Genomic DNA, 22,423 nt, shown 5'->3' with positions numbered 1-22,423 from the left:
AGCCTTTGCTGGAAGAAGTCAAGCAGTTCATTACTGAAAGACATCTTTGTTTTCCATGCAGTATCCCCTCGTGCTTTTCTTTGCTCCAATATCACCACACTTGCCTCCTAAACCAGTGTTGGTGAAACAATGCTGCAGGTATTTTGACCATATTTTTGCATGTCTGATTTACAGTTGCCTTGTCTCCCTCCACCTTAATTCTAACTATACTCTTCACAAATGCAGCCATCTGGCATATCATTTTTTTGTATTTTTAAATAAGGCAACTGGTCCCAGGTTCAAGGCACAGGTTTATAAGAGGCAAGTCATATCCCGCTTCAGTTGGGAAAGTGAGAGGTCACTGGTCTTAATGTTAGACGACGTTTGGGGTGAGCTGAGAGAGGGGAAAAAAAAGCATCCAGCATTTTCAATGAGATTACCACAAGTCACTGCAAATGCTTTTTTCCTTAACATTGGTTTATTTACAGACTCAGAAATGGTTGGTTGAAGACTAAACCTCCTTCATCGGGCACAGTAAAGATGCTAGGCTCGACTACCCTGGCAGCAAGGCCTGTGGGGCACCACGCATGGCACCTGGAACATAGCAGTATCACACGGCAAAGCAAATCCAGCTTGGTGTAGAAGGAGCAGCATTTAAAGACCACTTATTTAATGTCTGGATCCTATTGTGGACAATGAAAATAATTTCTGTCATGGACAGTTTAGTGGTGCAGCCACCTGAATGGTGGGAATGAACTCCATAGTTTAATTCTGTGGCTTTATGACAACCTGCTTTAATTCCACCAACTTCAATGGGTTCATGCTGGGAAGGGATTTCCCTTTCACAGGGTTCAGTGCATTGGTTATGTCTGAACACAGTTCTTCAGGATCACAACTCACAATACTATTAAGTCAAGCATCAGTCAAACCCTGCTTTTTTTTTTCCTTTGTTTTTGTATATGGAAATGAAATATTTCCATATATTGTGTGCTTGAAATATCCTTATAAAAACATTAATGGTAAAGTTGTGGCCCCAAAAATTCAGAAGAATCTTACCACATCTTGCTGTATAGCCAAAGTTGCATCCCAAGTCTTTTTTCTTCCTCGCCTTGTCTCAAAGGACATCTTTCAGGCTTGCTCCTCTCGCTAATACTCACCTTTCCCATGCTAGAAATAAATTTGACAACACTAACTTGATCTCCACCTGACTGCCATCTCCTCAACACATCTGATCCTACCCCTGAACCCTCTCCCTCTTGAAATAAAAGATGGCCACCACCCTGCGGACCAAATGACCTGGAAACACTGCTCAGAGATATATGAGCAATGGAGCAACTTTGCCAAAGGAAACTCACAAATCACATACTCTGGGCAATGGGACAACTGGCAGAAAGACAAAATAAAATGACTGCCTCTCTACCTTTCACAGACTCCCTCAGCTGACACCACTACAGTCTGCTGCTGAAGCATATCTGCACCAGCTAAGCCTGCTGTTCTCTGACAAACCTTTTGCTGCGGTCCTTCAAAGCAGGCGGAATTAGAGCAGCCAAGGTTGGGATGGTGCTGCAAGCCAAGAGAACCATTTCCAGCCAGCTCAACAAATACCTGAGGACAGAGAGGCAGAAGCAGGCACGGGGGAGAAGGCAGAGATTCCTAGTGGCTGCCCTGTATGCATCCTACCTGGCCAGTCCCTTGGCGTAGCGCAGCGTGTTCGGGTAGGAAGCAATCACTGCGGCACCTAAAATATAGACAGAAATTGTCAGGCACAACAGCTGATGCCCTATCATTCAAGTTGTCACAAACCACAGATGTCAACAGTATGATTTTTGCTGTCGATACCAATTTGGAAAGTGCCATTGATAATGTGCCAGTACAGCTCAATAACTTTTGACTTCACAGACTGAACCTGTGCTGAAATCCTTGCTTCTTTTTGTTCATTTTAAACAGACTTTGAATAGACTAACTCTCTAGGTGTGGGCTAGGCCAGCACACTGGACATCTGTGCCACATCAGCCCAGTTTCTCTTTGCTTTGGTGGGTTAGCAAAGAAGATTTTTGTGATGCTACAGCAGCTTCCTCCCTGCATGGGTGGTCAGCAGGGGCCACAGTGTTCTTCTGGGATGGATTTACTTCTCACAGAGATGCCAAAGGGGAGGGAAATAGTTTGACCTAAAAAGCACAATCTAGATCCATCAGGAACTGAATGCAGACTCAGAACCAAGCCAAGACAAGCTGGGCCTGTTTTTATGAGAAGTACCTGCTTTTCAAGATGCAGCCATGTGGAAGATTCCCTTCTTCACTTTCATCCTGAAAAGAGAGATGGAACAGTTAATGGGGGAAGAGAAAGGCCATGAAAATCACAAGCTGTGTAAAAAGTTTCTTGGCAAATAACAGTTTAACACCACAAAGAAGTTAGGTTAAAATGGTTTCAAAGTCTAAAATTAGTTACATTTTAAACTAACAGCATATGCTTTTATTGTCTCTTATCTAAAATATAATCCCAGGAGGCTGTGAAAAGCATGCAAATTACAGAAAGCTAATTTGCTCCAACAGCTACACCTCCCATGTAGTTGGGAGGTCTATTAGACCTAGTATACTCTCCATTATTTGCATATTAATAGCACCTGCTGAAATTCTTTGGGATTTACATTCCCTGCCAGCAGAGGGACAAAACAAAACAAAACAAAAAAATTATATAAAATTCCTTTCATACAGCTTTGATGAACAATAAACTATTTAGACAGTACTAAGAATGCCAAATTAGTGAGAGGCAACAGGGTAGTATTGCAGATGCCATCTGTGATTTTCAGAGAAACTGGACTGCAAATTTGCTTAAAAAAAAAAAACACCCAAAAATCTAAGCCACCGAAAAACTCCTACCCCTCCCCCTCCCCCCCCCCCCCCCAAAAAAAAAACCACCTCTCTGGAAAGTGCTGGGTAATTTGAAATCACTCACTTGGCTCAAGTCTGAAGAATGGAAAAGTTTAACTAAAGAAATCCAGACACTACAGCAAGAAAAAAAAAAATATATCCCCACACATCCACAACCACCAAAAGCAGAACCCCCCAAAGTGGACCTTGATTAAAAATCTACAAAACCCCAGGCTTTGATATTAGCCAGGCCTGCAAGGCCTAGTCCCCTGCACATAAAACAAAAAATAAATTAAAACCAGCTACAGCCTGAGATTTACTTAACAAGCCAGCTTTCAATCTCTGCTTATGACCACTGCTTCCCCTTGTGGCCCCCTGACTATAAAAAAAGCCCGCTGTATGTTCCTATAGCTCATCTTCCTTGGGGTAAGGGTGAAAGCAGCTTCTTTTCCACGGTAGCAAATGGAAAAAGCTCACTTTTCAGCACAAAGCCAAGCCAGAGCAGCGGGCTGGATGTGTAACGTGTGCCTCTGCAGAGCGGATTCAGGGAGCTGAGCAGGCAGCCGGGGCATTCCCCGGTACCTCTCTTCCCAAAGAGCCAACTGGTATTCCTGAAGAGCATCTGCCACGCGTTCATATGCTGTCCAAGAGGTACAGGGGGGCCTATATTTCTCCCTGCTTTTTAAACCCACTGCTTTAACTCTGATTATGCACCCTTTTTCCAATGGGCACTGACAGGCCCACAAGTTATTTACTGCTGGTGTGCTGACGTTCCGCAGCATCTTAAATACCCTCATGCTCCCAAACGAAGAAGGCAATTGACTTGAAGCTAAAATGACTAAATTGTTCTCCACCTATTAAAACAGCACTGAAAGAACACTTCTGTAGGACGATGAAGCACGGGAAGGCAATGTTTTGAGTGAGCTGGCAGCGCTCTGCAGGGACGGTGAACAGAGCAAGGGCAGCCACTGTCCCTGCGGCCACCACCCCATGTGGCGGTGCAGCCTGAGGCCCTGTCCCCTCATGTTGTGTGGAGAGAATAAGGGACTCTTTCTGGGCAGTATGTTACTACTGGCCTCTTCTTTCTCCACCACAAAGCTCAATATGTCTTTCAGCTCTGTGCAGCCAAATGAGACCTATGAAAAACTTGCTCAGTGTCAATTATAATTACCAAAGGAGGCAATCAAACATTACAGCAATGGGGACTCCTGAAATGCTTAAGACAGGCAACTCCCACCATGGCTGTCAACAAATGCTAATTCTCATTAATGTATATGTAACTCTGAAATGGTGCAACGGTGTTAGCTATTAGTATTAGGTAGTAGCTGATTAGTAGTAAGTAGTAGAACTGGTTAAAGTTACAGGATGGAAAGCAGATGCAGATTGGAGGGCTCAGCGCTGAGCTTGTGATCACTGCTGGTGATAATTTTCAGCATATTTTTGCATACTCAAGAACCTCCGAATAGCATGCGGGGAGGGTTGCCAGAACGGCTCCTGGGAGGCGCCGGTGGCTCAGGGCCCTGATGAGCAGAGCTATCCCTTTGTGCAACGTACCAGCTTGGCCCTGGTGAGGACTGAGTCAGCACCCTGCACAAAGGGCTTGCACCCCGCGTCTTGCAGAAGAGGGGAGAATTCACCTCCTCTGACCTCTTTGTGCCCAGCGACCAGGTACCTGCCCTGGGCTGGTCACGGGTGCAGCACCGGCAGGGGTGGTGTGAGCGGCCACTACCCTTACTGTTACCGTTACCACGACCGCTACCATTACTGCTACTGGTAGTGGTACAATGACCACTACCATTACTGCTACTGGTACCACATCCATTACCATTACTGGTACTGGTACCGCGACCACTACCGTTACTGCCTGCCAGGTGCACAGCCAAATGCTGCCCATGCTGCCACGCAGTGCGGCCCCAGCCTTTTTGTGAAGCATTTCTCCTAACATGAAGAGCCATCTATTTGTAATGATAGCAGTAAAAAATAAAAATAAAAAACATCCTGAAAAGCATAAACCCAGGCCATTACCTATTATAACAAATCGAATTGGATGTTCCTTACCTGAAATTTCATAAGCAATTAGCAAACAAAATTATCCACAAATGCATGTATGTCCCATTATCCTTGTAGCCATTTCAACAGCTACAACGTTACAAGCCTGTAGTTTGCTATCTAGCAGCTCTAGCAGCCCCAAACCACAGCTTTTTCCTTTTTTTCATTTCTCTTTTAACATGAAGTTCATGGCAGCTAGTGTTTTACCACCTGAACACTGGGGGAGGAAAAAAAGCAAGGGGGAGAGGATCAATATATACAGTATGTTTATGTTCAGCAAGAGCATGTTGCAGATTGGGGAGCTGTGATGTGTTTGCATTGTCTGTGAAAGGATCCGTAGTGGCACTGCAGCTGGAGAAATAATGGAAGATCAGGAGACTGTTTTCGGTGACAAACTTTCATCTGGTAAGTTACAATTATATTGTAGGAAATGATACCTTAGACTGCAACTAATTTGTGAATCCCATGAAGGGCAGATCACTGATTCTCCATCAGGGCTGCAGAACCTGATCTATAAAAATTTGGGCCTCAGCAGGAGGTGGTGTGTAAGTGTGATTTGCATTTCAATTCCTAGTCCACCACAACCTTTAAATCTTCCTGCAGCACTATCACAATGGAAATTTTTGTTCTCAGTGTGCTCAAAATACATGTTAAAAAAGAACAGAAATCCTAGCACAATGGAAGTCAGTTGTTAATGGGAAAGAACGTGGCATTTATGCTCAAATTGTTTCACAAAACACCATTACATCAGAGTCCTTCATCATTTTATGGGGGATCAAATCCCCTGACACCATCTTCAGGGACTTCATGTGGTGCTCATCACTATCATTCAACTTCCACAAACACCACAGCTCTTTCAATTTTTATCTGCCCAGAACCCAGAATATGTTACATTATTTAGTTTTTGTAAGAAGCTTTTCTGTATGAAGAATTCACAACAAATAAAAGCCATTTCCCTGAAAAAAATGAGCTTGTGAGTGATGGTTAAGGGAATTTTGGGCAGGCCCCCAGTACAGGAGGTGAGAGCAGCTCTGCCATCCTTCCTGCTGACTGATGGCACAGGTCCAACTGTCCCTACATTAAACAGCCAACAGGGCTGGCAGTGACGGCTTGGTGCTCATGCTTTTCCCCAAAAAACTTTATGGGTCAGACTATGAACCCCGTATTCATGCAGAAGATGAGTTATTCATAGTAATAGGAAGGCTTCCCAGTGCTGCCACTGAATCAGGAAACAAGCGTGCAGAGAGAGGTAAAAAATCTACTATAGCTCCACCAGCCAAGGAAATATTCCACGTCAAATGCTCTCAGCCTCTTAACCCAGTGTCAACAAAGACAAGTCTTCATGCCCTTCCTGTGTGTTTGTGAAGCCAACTGAGACAAAGTCTTTGAGAGGAAGCCAGTGCACAGAGCTGTCCATGGGCCACAGCCGATGATTATTAATGTTCTGGCAGAGCTCAGATGCCTCTCCTTGCTGCATATGGAGCCAGGCTTTGTCCTAAAAAGGCACACATGACCATGAATTCAAATTTACATTTATTTTGGCAATTTGATATCTGTTTTCCTATGTGTGGAATTTTATTGCCACTTACTCAGATATGGCTAAACTCAGCAAGCCTTTCCAGGGACACGTTCTCCAGCTGATTGAATTTCCAGGCTCCAAGCCTCACAGCCCAAGTGAAGGGCGCGGGAGTTTGTCTACCAGCAATAGGAGAACATCAAACATATCGCAAGCACTCTTCCAAGTTCTTTCTGCTTTTGCAGTTGATATGAACTTTCTGTTGACTTCAGCAGATACAGGCCTTAATGAAGGACATTTTTTCTACCTACCTCTTGAAGGCACTTTCATTCCCTCACTCTAATTTGCCATGTTGGGACCAATGATTTGCTTTATTGCACAGAGATACATCCTGGCATTTGCAAGATTACAGCACTTGCCCTGTGAACTTTCATGCAAGCTGCTCCCCTATGACAAAGGGAAAGCAAATCTCCCCATGAAGTTTACGGCTCTTCTTGAAACGCACTCAGTGAACTGACTTGTTCCATATCCTAGGCCATTTCTGAGTGCCCACATTCAGAGCCATTTACACGGGGATGATTCTACAGCATGACAAGACATTGATGCTCTCTAAGGTTTCTGAGCAGGGGTATCCCAAACCATCACTTACTTTTAGGAACGTTTGCTTGCACCCCACTGGGTTGATTATCTGTCAGCCCAATCAGAGGATTTCAGACTGAAAAAAGAAGCCTGGTCCTGAATGTCCTGCTCAACAAACCAAACTAAACCAAACCAAACCCAACCCAAACCCCCCCGAAATAAAAACAAAACCCACATACAAATCAAGGGAAGTTTGTCCAATGCAGGATAAAGATTTTTTCTTTTTGTTAAGGACACAGCCTTGTTAATAGCACGGAAAGCATTCAGAAGTATAGATCTTACCAACTGCTCTTCAGCTTAACATCTCTGGCATTCAAAACATACAACTTCTGTGTTTGTACTACATTTCCCTAACAGCTTACATCGAGGCCAAATAGACAGCATTCTGCAAAGGTCTTCTAAAATAAGCTTATTTAAAAGAGCAAGGTCATTGCCCAACATATGTCAGATTCTGTGAGTGGAAATCAAAGAGTTAGGAGCAAATGGAATATGTCAGAACTCAGTGGTTTTCTATGCCAGGCTCTTTTACCAAGTTCACGTTTCTGCTGCCAAAAACAGTAACAATCCCATCATATGGACTTCAGCTTTGGAAAAGTGTCTTAAAAAAAAATCCACCCAGTGTCTGTGCATGGGATAGTTAGCTCAATAAATAAAACTAATGCATAGATAAATGTTTAGCTGGACATGCTATGTATTTTCTATATAACTGTATTTTTCTTTTAATGGGACACATGCTGATTCCATGCTTCAGCCTTAGGCTCTATTAAAATCAGATTAAAAACATTAGTAATGTAGTTAATTCCATTTATAATATGCACATCGTAAGAAATGAGAACATTAAAATAGAAAAGTATGTATAAATGGGATTTAAGAATTGTTTAAAAACATTCTGCTCCATTTTGATCTTTGTAAAAAAATGGCAATTCTTTAAATAAAAAAACTTTTGCTCTGTTCTGATAAAGTAACACTGCCTAGTCTTTTAAACCGTATCTTGCAGCACAATATTTGTGATTTCAATTAAAATATGCTATTGTCACTTTAGCCTCCCTCTTTGGTATTTTAAATTGATCCTAATGGCTTTGCCTTCAGTGATTTGCGTCCCATAGTGAATCCCTGTCACTTACAGCACCTCCCACTATTGCCCTCCCGAATAATCACTACCAGATAATCACTTCTTCCCCTTTTCTCCCAACATTATTGCTTGCTTCCCCTCTGACTCTGCATGCTGGTACAGTCTGCAAACTATTTGCTCTTTAACATCTTTAACATATGGCTTGTTGCTTTGGCACACAACAGAGAGGGATTTAAAAGAAGGATAAAAGCTGCTTGAAAAGGGCCAAACTGATGGCTCTACAGGTAGGCTTGTGTCTCCCCATGGCCTGTTTTCCTGGCTGCAAACTGAGGAAAAAAGAGTGGATTGTGATGGAAATCCCTCTGGCTCCATACTCACAGTTTGGGGCCTGGCAGGTGCTGACAGTGCAGGTCCACGTTCAGCTGGGGCTTGCTGCTTTCTAACGGAGCTCTGCGAGATGGAGACCATCCGAGGCGGACCTGTGTAGGAACACAAAATTTCCATGGGACACTTTGCCCCCAAAGATGCCACCAGCAGAACCCCCAGAGGCTTTGGCTGAAAGCTGACCCCAGAGCTGCCCTTGTCCCCCGCACCGGACTCAGCAAAACTGCCCTCACGTGCCCAGTACGCACAGGAGGAAACCATAAAGCTTTCTCCTTCTGAGAGGAGGATCCTTTCTCCTTTGCTTTTCATGGCTCTCATTATTAATTGAAGAATCATTTAGCTTGCATAATTGTCCTCTGCCATACATAATTCCAGCCTTTCTCTTTAAATTGCCTTATTAAACTAAATACACTTTTTTGTTTTTGTGACTCCATCTATCAAAGCTTCTAGATGGACAGTCAGTGTCACAAGAATTAAAAAAAATAATAATAATATTAAGAAGGATCTCTTTATGTACATTTATGAGATCTACCACCAGGTGACTCCATTCTAAAATATCCATATTTCTGTAAAACAAAATGCTATTTCTTTCTTCCAACCTGAACGTCATAATAATCCTCCCCCCAACCCCAAGATTCAGCACTCTGAAAAAATGCTGTTAAATAAATAGCGCTCTTACTTAACATATGAACATTTATTTTTTATTTTTTTTGACTAGCACATGAAAATGTATTAAAGAGAGTCAGGGATTTCCAGAACAGCCTGATCTGTTCCTGTCTAATCAGACCTGATTAATTCAAATCAAACTGCAAACCTCGGTTTTATTTTGCTTTAAAAACTCAAGATCAACAACAAATCAGCAGTATGGAGATATCACAGAGGCAGTTAACACGGGAAGCCTACAGACACTGAGCCTCATGGAGTCAAATGGATATGATTAAACATTTGGAATCATTTATTAATATTTTATATATTCAAATATATACAGAGCAGATAGGACCAGTTAGACAGATGCTCTTCACAGGGGACTTTATTATATTTATGCCTAAGAACAGGAGATCCAGCTCAGGTGTCAAAGGGTGTTTCTTCAAAATAGAAAAATTATTAACAAATAATAGGGTTATGTGGGAGGGTTTGTAAGTTACACCAAACTGTACTAAACCATGCAATGATCTACACAGATAATCAAAGTGTTCGTGAGATAGCGAGCACAGCAGAATAAATAAAATAGGATAAAATAAAATAAACCAGTCTCACAAATGCAAGATTGCAAATGCAAAATAGGTAGCCACGCAAGAAATGTTTCAGAGATATACTGAGCCGTTATTTCAGTGGAACACGGATTCATGTAGGCTCTCAGACCTGACCAATTTAATCCACATCAGACCGGGGAGACACAGGGTCAGGAGGCTGAATGTGGATTTGGGCACTTGGCACAGCTGTTTTCCTTAGGTGCAATACACTTGTCACTAGTGGTGGCATTTTGCATTTGCTCTATGGCGGTATATGTGCTTGCCACATTTGGGACCCATTATATCTCTTTACCCTCCAGCCACTTCCCTTCCCTTCTTGTTAGCTGCACGTCCATATACTCCTCCATACTCTTTCCCTACATTGCAGTGCCAGTTCTTTGCCCCCTCTGCTCGCTCTGCTGACTACACATACTGCCTGCATGCTTTACAAGCTTCCCGTATTACAGCCGTCTGTAGGCAGGGGTAGAATTTTTATATGTACTGCAGAATGTATCCATAGATATATGCATGTATACACATACACACACAGATGTTCTATAAGGAATCATAGCTATTCCATCACTGAAATACTTACCTATTCAGAAACAATTTTGCTACGAGGGAGAGCACACAGAGACAAAGAAAAGTTGAAGAACTGCCAAGGAAATCTTTCAAAGCATTGCATAAACCCAAACTTGAAGCAAAGGTGAAAAAAGGGAAGGGGACAGAATATATGTTTGCATTTCAGCCTCTGCAATTAAAAACATAGTTACCGCAACAGCCCACACCAATTAGTGTATGTTGATATATTGGCTTTCAGATAAAACAGTATTTGACTGCATGTACAAAAGAGGGAGTTAAATGTTTCTGCTTGTTTTGTGCACCGTTGCACAGACAGGACTGACTGCAGGACTTGCTTTTGTTCACTGTTGGGTCACTGGAGATGACAATGACAGTTAAGAAGAAATTTGGTTGATACCTCATTTTGGTGGGCCATAGTGCCAGTCTCCTCTTTCCAAACTCACAGTGTTCCCTCTCAGGGCACTGGGACATTGGTTCAAAGGAAGAAGTCTCTGATCTGGAGAGATGAGCTTGCCTGGACAAGTTCCCAGCTAAGCAGTGACTGAGCCCAGCAGAGGTGGGCACCCCCTGGAGGTGTGGGTGTGCGGCCAAAACAGGAGCATAAGCTTCAGATAAAAATGACTTTGCACTCTTTTAATGAACAAAAAAAATGTACCAGCCTCTGATTCATATTTTCTTAGCTAAAACTATGTCCTGGATGACCAGTATTCAGCTGAAGCCAGATCTCCTCCTTGTCCACCTCCAACCCAGAGCATCCCAGGGTTTAGGAACCTTGCATGTGGGTGCACAGATGTGAGCCAGTCCAGTGCACAGAGTCCCTGGGAAATGCAGATCCATATTCAGCTTTTTCTTTCCACAGATAGAAGCAAGTTTAGCATCGAAGTTTTCAGTTCATAATATAGCTCCAAACTAATGAAACAGGAAAAAACCTGAAACTACTCAGCTTTGGTTTGCTTCTGTTTTCATTAAGTTTATCTTCAAGTATTTTCTAAAATCTTGACCTAAGGAAGCAATCACAAAAATCTGTAAGGGAACAAGTTATTTTTATACAGCAGAGAGGACACTGAACTACCTGCCTGATGTAGCTGCTGTTTAGTGACACAGCCAAGCCTTGATCTGCATGTCCTATATCCCAGGCCTGCTGTTTTTAAATGCTACTCAAAGGCAGCAGTTGGGAAAAGGATGTTACAGCCGTGGCCTGTGTGGGCTGTCATCTCGGGGAATGCCGCTTCTCTCGGCAGCTGCTCGCAGCAGCGATATCTCTCACCTGACAATTGCCTCGCTCAGCAACAGGTCAGGCCAGCAAAATCCCTCACCTGCTTTCAGACTCCCTAAGTATCAGCGATGAAGCGTGAATTGCCTCTGGCTTTCTGTGCAGCCCCCACTGCATTAATGAACGGTGCTACATAAAAAATAGCCGCTGACAACAAAATCCTTTCGTAAGTCCCGATGCTTTTGGACACCCTCTGTTCTCCCACCCTCCCTTAACACAGACAGGGAGAAGGCTTAGGAAGGAGGCCCAAAAATCAGGAAATATTTGGTCTTCTCTTTGAGGTGACCACTTGTGAATTGGCCTGGGAAGTCAGTGTGCTCACATTTGGATGCACGGCTTTGATGGAGTTCACTGAAGAGACAGAGACCAACTGCGGATCAACAAGAGACGGGTTTTTCATCGGTACCTGTTGCTGGAGAGGAGGAGGTCGCTTCACCCTGTAGTACAAGTGCCACAAACAAAACTCCATAGCTGGACAGGACAGGCAAGAGACTGGAAAATGCCTGGCCATTTAATGTAAATAGTTACAATATGCACATACATTTCATGCCATCTCACCGCCCTTATGAATGTTAGGAATGTTAAGTAGGTAGGAGGCCCCTCTCAGCACTGAGATGTTCACAGCTTACAGCAACGCTCCCGAAGTGCAGCCCCTGGGCAGGAGAAGCTTTTGAAAGCAACATATGACAGCCTTGTTAACTGTGGCCATCCTTGACAGAGCCAGCCGATCGTCAGCGTTACAGTGCAGGTCCCGCTCGAGAGGGAATTAGGCAAGGAGGCTGAGGTGGCCTCTCTGTGCTTTGCACATGAGGCGCACCATGCTCCATCTCCCGAACGCAAAGGAGCTGCGTTCCTGGTGAGTTCTGTTCAGTAGTGCCCCAGCCATGCCATAAAGTAGCCCTTCAGGAACTAAACTTGGAAAACTCCTTGCTGAGGAGCCTGGTACTAAAGCTACAACCTGTAATCTGGGTCAAGGTTTTATCAGCCATCAGGATCAGAAGGGAAAAAGCACTTGTAGTGTGTGAATGGCCAACTCAACTGCTTGGAGAAAGGAGTTGATTCAGGCTGCCAATATTGGCTCTTACACAGATAATAAACTAGACTGGCCTTTCTCCTGACATCACACTTCAATCAAAAACTTTCTCGCAAAATGTCACTTTCAAAGTTGCAGCTTTAAAAAAAAAAAAGTCTTTATAAAAAATTCATGGCCACAATGATCTGATAATGCAGCTTTCTGATACCAGCAGATGTTTTGTCTAACATGTTCCCTGAAGCTGTACTCTGTGCCTTCATATCTTTCATTTCCAGTTGCTATCTGCTGACTGTGGGATGTCATGTACGTACCCTATAGCGATGCGCAGCAATTCGCATCTAACACCGCCGTGCGTAATGAGCTTCACAAGATGCTTGTCGCAATAACTCCGCACTTCCCCAACCATATGGAACACAACACTCCAAAGCCCACAGACACTTTTTTTTATTACAGTTCAGATCCTTAAAACATAATCTGTGTGATGTCTAGTGAATGTACGTGAAGAGCTGCTGAAAACAAAGTTAACACTTGTTCACATCATCTGTTACAAATGTCCAATTTGGGACAATAAATTTCCTCGGAACCTGTTCTTTTGCTGACTCGTTGCTTTATCTTTTTTCTCTTTCTCTCACGTCGTTTTTTTTATGAACTATGCATATGTATTAAATGGGATTTGTTGTCCCTAGATACCAATTTGCATAAAGTGCAAGCCATCATTGGTTGGAGAGAAGCAAATTACTTCTCCAGCAAGATCACACTTCTTTTTTTTCCTTTTTTTTTTTTTTTAATTTTAACAAACCGCAGGCAGAGGCTGTTAACAGCACTTAGCCAGATATGCAAAGTATCACTTTTCTCAAAAGCAGCTTGATCAATGAGCAAAAAAAAAAAAAAAGAAGAAAGGGAAGGTATTATTCAGTTAAGTACAATGCAGAAATGACCCAAGACTGAGGCAGCTAACCCAGCCATTCACCTGTAACTCGAGCTGCCTGATTCCCAGTAAAATACAATTCGAGTATGGTTTGGCAGCCAGGACACAAAGCAAAACACCATGACTGAGCAGAGCCTCCCAGAACCACCATCACCTTTTCCAAGTGTGCTCAGTGCGTTTACAGAAGTCCCAAGCAAGCTTGGTAATTTTACATGTTGCTCAGCTCCCCGTCAGGAACCTTCGTTGCTCATTCACATCCCCACACATTTACTCACATTTCGTCTCTGAAGGACTGTGCAAATACTGGATTGAAATATGTTTAAAAGTGCAGGGAGGCTCTCCTCTGCCCTCCCCTAATTTTGCTGGCTCCCGGGTGCCAGTGGTGCTCTGCACATTGGCAGCTGCCATCCTAGCTGGTTTTGGACAATCACAAACTCCCTTTTTTCCTTATGCTCGTCATTGTGCACACCTGTGACACATTGGCAGGAGCCTCAGTGATAACAACGTGACAAATTCGCAGGTTCAGAGCTAGCCCTGTATCAGCCCTGTACTCTTAGGGAGGAGGAGAGAGTGAGCCAGGGGGAAATTACAGTGAGGAGATTTTACAAATACTTCAGGGAACAGATTATTTAAGCAATCCTGTGATGCACAGGATGATGTAAAGACTCACCAACCTACTGTTAAAAGGATTTGCAAGCCATGAGCCAGGCACAGTTTAAATGTGTGGGATATTAAATTCACTGAAGAGAAGAAAATTAGTAAGGATGTTGAGCTGCAAAGTTTCCAACTAGGTCTGAACTTCTCAAGGATTCAGTGCTGGGACATTGCTTGAGGTGTGGGGGAGAGTGGGTCCTCTCTAATCATCAGCTTGTATTCTGTTGAGCTCTCTAAACATGATTGCAGGATCTGTCTCTTAATAAACGCTTGCTCACAATTTAATCCCAGATCCATCAGCACCATGTGCCTAGATTGTTTTACCTCAGAATGGACGGATGGTACTCTTTTAAGAATGATTCCTGAGATCACGGAGGATATTATTATTTCACCATAGAAATATCATAATTAATCTGGACAATGGTGATGACTAGATGCTGAGGTGCCTTTCAGGGAGTTGTGGTTGTCAAAAGAACGAGATAGGAGCCAGTTTGTATAAATTGTCACAAGAGAGTCTCTATTTCCTTGTTACCTTTAACATCGACCCAACAATACTCAAATAGCCACAGATTTTATGCTGTGTGATGCTTTGAAGGTGGAAAAAATAGTTTCCGTCTGCAGAAATACTGGCATCTTCTTGCGGCTTTTGCAAAAAGGCAAAAATCCCACAATTTCACACATCTCTATTATTAACGTATGCTGCCTTGTTTCCATATTTATATTTGTCACATTTAAAAGGAATAAAATAGAATTTCAGAGATCTTCATTCCCAAATGATCACAAAAGCACAAAGAATTCCTACAAAGATTATGAGAAAAACTTACAAGAGGAAATTAAGTGCCAGCTTTGAAAACGGGGCTTTTTTGTAACCAAGGGCACTGCCAGTGTTAACCAAAGAAAGCACCATGGGACCAGGTGAAATCATGTTTGGGACACTTACCCTCAGATGCATTGAAATACACGGATCTCATCTCTCTGAGTCTGCTGTCTTTAAAGGCAGGAAAAAACAACAGCTTTACCTCCGTGGCTCCTCTCGCTTGAAAATCCTGGCACGCTCAACTGGCAGCTCAAGGAGGCGGTGTCTAGGTGCTGCTGTACAGGTGCATCTGCAGCCTGATGGCTCTGGAGACAGACACAGCCCAAGAAATAGATTGCTAAAGCTTAGCAGAACACAACGCATGAGACCCAACTGTACAGTAGGTGCTAGATAACATACAATCATGGCCTCCTACTGCAGCAAATTCTACATAAACCCAGGCCCTTGAAAGAGAAGTAGTAAAAAAAAATGTGTTTTTCTCCTTCCTTATCTGTACCTACTCCATTTTACCTAAGGCTGGCTATTAGCTCAGCTGGTGATGTCACTTACTTCACTGGAACCTGTTATCATGAAAGATTTCTCACAGGATTTTCCATTTTGTTAGCTTTGTGCTTTGTGCAATGTTGTATTTCATTCCACTAGATAAAGGGTTAAGTAATTCATGTTTTACCCATATAGACTAAGTTATACTCCCTGTGGGTTGCTGGCTTCCTATTGGCTAGAACGATGACCTTGGAAACAGACAAAAATGATGCATTGTTGCAATAAATATTATAGCTTGCACCTGTTTCTAATTAAGTCTGCCAAACAATTTCAGAGATACTGAAAAGAGAAATGTGTTGGCTTCTAATCGGGTGTTCGTTGCTGTTTGATCTGGATTATTCAGCGCCCCACATGACCTCACCTTCTGGGTTCTCCTTTTTCCTTCTTCTTTTTGGACTTGCAGAAAGCACTAGATTGAATGAAGTCCCCTCAAAGAGAAGCATCTCTGCCTATAATTGGTTGTTACTAAAAACCTGAAAATCAATGGATTTATACCAAGGCCCGGAATAATTTATGGCAAGATACCTCAGAAATCTCTAATGTGGCTCTTAGGTTTCATAGGTCTGTTGTACCAAAGCTGGAAATTCACTGATCTTCTCCTTCTCCTTTCTTCTGTCTTTTAAGCCTCAGACCTTACAACAATCTCCAGCTACCAGTGATCAGGCTTGGGCACTGACTGGGGGAGTGATACTGGAGGTTTTTGCAGTTAGACCTCACCAAGTCAGGAATTAGTGCCGGAATTATTTTGCTGCTAACACTCATGGCAAATGTTGGCAATGTTATCCTTGCGGACCTGTAAGAAGTAAAGAATTAGTGATGTCTTCATTTTCTAAATGGGGTGTAGAAGCCACAGCTCAGCCAAAACTTTTGGCTGATATAAGCTGACACTGTCAATGACAGAAGCAGTCCAGTCCCTTCAGTCCCTGTGGGGTCTCTTTTCTCATGCTGGGATAAGCATTTGTGCATTTGTATTTTGGAACTGATTGAGGAACTTACACAGTTGAAGACTAATCGTAGGAGAAAACAAATAGTTTTTTTTCAGCCACATCAGCTTTCTGATTTTGGTTCACATACAGCCTGGCAGGACAGGACTGAACAGCAGAGACAGAGGGAGTACAAGGCAATGTTTTTGGATGGAACTGCATGAAGTCACAGAAGGAACATGTAATGACATGAGAAAACAATGAGAAAACAATGTAGGCCTCCAGATCCTTTCTCTCTTAATGTCATCAGCCTCACAACCTAGCAAAGATTTGCTAGCTGTGTACCAATCCTCTGGGCCACCCACAGTTTCTCACGTGTACAAAATGTATCTCAGAGATATCACGTTTGGTGGAATTAAATGACCCTCTGCTCAGTCAAGTTAATTATTTGGGGGTGGAGGTTGCGTAGGGATTATTTTGGTAGCCATACTAGAGAAGGTGGGATCAGATGGGACAAAAACAAGCCTAGACACAAAGACACAGCAAGGGAAGAGAACAGCTTAGTCTGGGCGGTGTGATGAAGCCCTGCATAAGTATTATGGCAAGAGGTTTGTTCAGGAGGAGAGACAGAACTACAGAGGTATTTCACAGGGTTAGCACAGCTTCCTCTGTCTGATAGACTCCCTCTTTTACACTTTTCCCTTGATGGCAGGTAATAAAATGCCTGCTGGTACCCCCCATGACTGGAGGTACCCAGAGTGGTTCAGCCCATCGCGAGTGCTGTGCCAATCATTTAACAATTCCCATGGCTGCTTTTGTGCGAAGCCTCTCTCCTAAGCCTCTGGTTTAAGAATTTAGAGTAATCATGTAAAAATGATACCCCTGTGCTCTATGATCCGCTGAATCTCACTAATGCCGGATCCCAGAAGAGGGCTTATTAATGAAAAGATGCAATGCCTCTCTCTCTGCTCATGTTTCACATGAATATCTCTCATGGACTCGGCAGTAAACCTTACTGCTGATAAAGTAAGTATAATGAACCTCCGTGCTCCACGAGAATGAAATCTCGGACTGATGAAGTAGTTACCTGCTCTACTTTCCAGCACAATGGCAGGCTTGAGAGGTACAAGGAGAAGTATTTGGCTGCTACAGGGAATAGCGGTGCAGTATCACAGCCCCCAAATCTTGGGTCTGATTTGCTGGTGATGCCTTTGGCTGTGTGAAAAGATCAACAGTTTGGAAGAGAGCAGTTTGTAATTAGCTGAGAGAAATAAAATTATGCTTTATCGGAAATCATTGAGTCAATAGAATAAAGGAGGTTTTTAAAGGGACAGCAACACCTTGGGGTTCTCTTTGTCCTTTCAGTACTACACCATAGTCATAAACCCAGGCAGCTCCTGCCAGTTGGTTTGCTTCTCCAGAAGGGCCAGCACCAAGTGTTCTGCAGATGGCAGGATCCTGCTGCTTCCAGCCCCTGACATCTAACCAAATTTTTAGAAGACACTGAAAAGATAATGTCACTTCCTGCCTCTGTCCTGAAGCTCCTTTGCTAATGGCAGCATATTTTGCCATCAAGAGTTTTAAATTGTTAGAAATACGTTTTGCTGTAGCTGTTAAAAAAAAAAAAAAAAAGGCAAACACACAAGAAGAGAAGCTGATTCCATGACTCTCCATGGGAAAAGAAAGCAGGTGACTATCCAGAAAGCACCATGAGGATAAGAAAAGGAAAGGAGCATGCAGAGGGAAACGTGTTCACCAACTCTTTCAGTTGCTGCTTGGAGCAGAACACGTAAAACACAGTGGGCAGCAGTGCAATATGTTTCTGTAAATGCCTTATGACTTACCCCTAATCTTAGCATCAGTGGGATGATGTGGGACAAGCAACAAGACTGGGAGAGATGTTGCTGTGGGGATGCCCAAGACGGCCACAGAGACTAGCTGTAGGTCCAACAACAGGTCTGTTTCTGTTCAGAGCATCTCTGCTGCTTGGATCGTGACTCATCCTTTCAGAGCCAGCCCCATGTAACCAAACCCAAAGTTCTCAAAACTTTGTGAGGCACAAATCTGAGTATGGAAAATTATGGCAGAGATCACAAAGCTGGAGAGTAAATGTAATCCCATCTTAAACACTGGTTATAATCCTCTGTAGGTCTATTCAATGATTTAAACAATGCATGAAAATGTTAACATCATCCCTTCACTTCAGCAGGATTCTCTGGTCAGAGGGAATTCAAACACCCTGAAACTCTGTGGAACCTTAAACCAGAGGCTGCATTTTATATTAGCAGCTTTGGCATAACTCCTGGTATTATTAATATCTAAATGCCCCATATGTTGTCTTTAGAGAGGAAGGCAGTCCTGCCACCTTTATATGTGTGCTTTCTTCCCTTTGCTTTTACGTTTCTTCAACATGCAAAATGTACTTAACTCACTGCTTATTGAATGAAGGATTAGTATTATTTTCTTTCCTCCAGTGAACTTTGTTTCACTTCATCCTGCATATATTTTGCTAGTCTGTGTTTTCCTGCCAGCACACCACTGTTCAGCAAACTACTGTACTTAAGGCCAGCCAGCTAACGCAGTGATACCTTTTTACTCACAAGGAGTGTTTCTGTAATCATGGTGGCGTTTGTGGTATGAATGACAGCTTACACCAATAGGCACAAAATGCGCTTCCAGAAGCTTCGCTGAGCTAGGACAGAACAGAAGCAGCTGCAGACTGCCAAAACATTTGAAACATCTAGGACAAGACACTTTTGAAATGTAGCCTGCTACCTAGCTCCTCCGCAAGCAAAGATGTTGATCAGGGACTGCGAAGGGAGTTACTTCCCCATCCTCCCTGTACTGTGCTGCTGTATCTCATGTTCAGCTAGGCTGGGAGTGCTTGGAAAATGCTCTGCTTTGGGTCGGTCCAAATTAGTATAAAACAAATAGGTAACAAATTTGCAATGGCTCTGTATGAGGCTTACAGTCGCCTTTTTTGTTAAGATTAGTCACGTTGCCCAGTAGGAAAGCAAGTAGGAAAGAAGGGTATCTTTACAACTCACTGCGCTCTTGGAAAACCAGATTGGATGCTCCTGTTCACATCACCACAGCAATGCAGACCTCTCTGGTGGAAGTATTTTTCTTGTGGAATTATACCGCAGGTCCTGCTAGGTAGCTACTCCCTTTGTTCCTACGAGCCGAGCTAGTTGCAAGATCATGCTATGCCATGCTTATAGCCTTTCACTAAAAAGGAGGAGATTACAAAGGGGGCAAAATACCCTAGAGGGTCCCCCTTTATCAGAACCTTCCCTGTCAGTTTGCCTTCTCATTTCCTGAGCTCTTGTCTGATTATTAGTGTACTGACAGAATAAAAATAACCTCATATTCCTACATGAATCATAAATAAAACCCTTTTATTTCATCAAAGAGGTTGGCAGGTTTATAGTCCTTTGCAATGCATGCACGATCTGAATGACATACCTTTAATTTTGCTGACAAGCTTGTCGGGGTCCTAATGAAAAAGAGTGAAAAGTGGGTGACTTCTCTAAAGGTTTAGCAGTTGCTTTTTGGTGAGGATATATATTTCACCTTGCCACTGTAATCAAGGAGCCAACTGATCTTGGTAATGAACTCTTCAATTACAGTCCACTTTTGACTCTTCAAGAATGCCTAGGCAACAATACCACAGTGATTATTGCTGATATTACAGATTAAAGTCACCTGGAGGGAAAGAAAAAAAAAAAAAAGGAGAGGAAAACGAAAAAGAAAACCTGATCAGTGTCCTTGCTAGAGTTTCAGGTATCAGAGTGCATGCGCAATGAACCGAAAAGAAAGATCAAATTCCAGATTTTGAACAGTTAGATTTTATATCTCTGTTGTACACTGGGCAATAATAAAATCACTTCTCTCACTTGTATTTCACATTATGTATCTCCCCCTATTAGTTCCCCCCATAGCTAGTTTCTTTTTAGAAACCAATATCAGGTATGGTAGAGCTAGCTTATCTTGGGAGAATCCCATGAAAAGAAAAGAATAATGCAAACAATTTCTTTTGGTGTCTCTGGCAGGCAAGTTTCCAGATGAAGGTTGCATGAAGAAAGAACAGTCCAGGAACACAGAAAATAGATACAGTACAAACAGTCTGAAAATCTCTCCTATTTCTGATCTTTCCTAGAGTGAAAAGTTTAACGGCTTGCAAAGAGGAAGGCAAACAGTTAAAACATATATTTTTAGCAGTGGTGGAAGTGCTTTCCCCTTCTTCAAAACATCTTCTCTTATTTCTACTTTTACTGTCTCCTATTTTGTTCATGTAAAAGTCATAAGGAACACTGGCCCCAGAGTTTGCCTTCTGACCACAGACAAATTGTCAAAGCCACAAGCCTTTTCCCTCTCATAAAAGAAGTCCTGCTTTTTCGGAAATGTCCCAGGTCTTCACTTAATAATTCAGAAAGAGATTAAGGGAATAGGACAGCTATATTTGCTGTCTTGGAGATTATCCTTTGTTTTGCTGGTGATTCCTGTCTTCAGCAATAACTCATCCGAGAAAGTCTGGCATTTGGCAAGTTACCCCAGCCTGACTGCTGTTCTCTTTTGTTTCTTTTCTCCCTCTCTCTCATTCCCTCTCTTTTTTTCTTTGCCTGGGGGAGTGTAGAGGTGGGTCTGCTGACAGGGGAAATGAGAGACAACTGAAGTCATCTGACTGGAGAAAGAAGCAGGGGTTGTGTGTGCAGGACTGTGTGTGCATGGGAAATGGGGCAGAACAAGGAAAAACTTGTGGACAGTGAATGCCAGATCATTATCTTGTCAGGGTTCTACAAGATTTCAGAGCTACACTTCTAATTTTCATTACTTCCCATTTTCCTTTGATAAGTTCAGAAGCAATATCTAATTTTATTAGAAGCTTCTCATCAAACGTGGATATCTTCCTTCCTCAAGGGATTTCCTAGCCTCAAAAACATCAGGCTCTGTGAAACATTAGCTAATCCCAGTTAGAGTTACTTGACCCTATCAAGCAAAGAAATAAATTTTACTCTTCATGAGAGTCCTACTGTTTATGCTCCAGACAAAATTCTTAGATCTCAAAAGTTTTCAGAGGGAAAGCATTTTTCATAATGCCAGAAAACCGGCCTTAAAGACCTGGGCCATAGAAGCCTGAACTGTTTCTTGTTTCAAATTAAATACCTTGACAGACTTCCTCCTGACTGGGGCTGCTATCAGTGCCTGACTTTCTTGGCACAACATCCGAATGGGTAACGGCAGGAGCCCTTGCTGGCAACATGCAGTCCCATGCTCTGCATATCACTACTTCTTGCCCCCGACCTTCCCTGCATGGCTGCACACAGAGGGGACTGCGGGCAACCGGGGCATTTCTCCCTGGGCAGCGCAGACTGTGGATGGCCCAAGGAGAGGCTCGCAGCTCGCTGAGCCTCCTACAGCAATGTTTGTGCCCAGTGTGACTGCACAAGTCACCGTGGCTTGCCCAGGAGCAGGCGAGCAGGAAGCTACTGGTTGAAACCATCACCAGGACACATGTAAAATGCAGAAATTTTGGCATGCATTCACAGCTGGTAGAAGGCAAAGCACAGGCTCCAAACCTGAATCTTTCCAAAGCTGTTTTGCTCCACTCTAACACGTTTGACAGAATCACCCCAGACGTATTACCTTGGTACATGGAAAGTACACTGCATCATACTGTATTTTAAAACATATCATAGCTTATTTTAAGGTGAAATTGAATGTGTTTTGTACTTATTTAGTGCCTTGCTCCATCAGCATATCCCCAGTGCCTTAGAAAACAGGGGCTCAGGCACTCTGGCTGTAGTTGTATTACTTCTTCAGCTGTTTGAAATGAAAGGTCTTGTTAGAAAAGGTTAAGAAAAGACTTACATACTCCAAAATTATCAGTTTGTTATCACTATTAATAATACTTTATAGTACTTAACAT

General features: G+C 42.9%; 1 protein-coding gene across 1 annotated transcript in view; it reads right to left on the bottom strand.

Moving 5' to 3' along the window:
- LOC310897015 (uncharacterized protein) overlaps positions 1-22,423 on the bottom strand; it is a 547,020-nt gene that overhangs the window by 19,500 nt on the left and 505,097 nt on the right. The window contains exons 22-28 of the mRNA XM_083830110.1: positions 19,960-20,199; positions 18,339-18,558; positions 15,231-15,333; positions 8,504-8,604; positions 2,236-2,285; positions 1,660-1,717; positions 1,486-1,542 (exon numbers count right to left, since the gene is read on the bottom strand). Coding sequence (XP_083686236.1) covers positions 1,486-1,542; positions 1,660-1,717; positions 2,236-2,285; positions 8,504-8,604; positions 15,231-15,333; positions 18,339-18,353 — 384 coding nt within the window. The 5' untranslated portion in view covers positions 18,354-18,558; positions 19,960-20,199. The remainder of the gene's footprint in view (positions 1-1,485; positions 1,543-1,659; positions 1,718-2,235; positions 2,286-8,503; positions 8,605-15,230; positions 15,334-18,338; positions 18,559-19,959; positions 20,200-22,423) is intronic.

This window comes from Anser anser, assembly GCF_964211835.1.
Source record: "Anser anser genome assembly, chromosome: 3".
In the NCBI taxonomy this organism is placed as follows: Eukaryota; Metazoa; Chordata; class Aves; order Anseriformes; family Anatidae; genus Anser; species Anser anser.
This window is presented reverse-complemented; position numbering and strand designations above follow the sequence as displayed.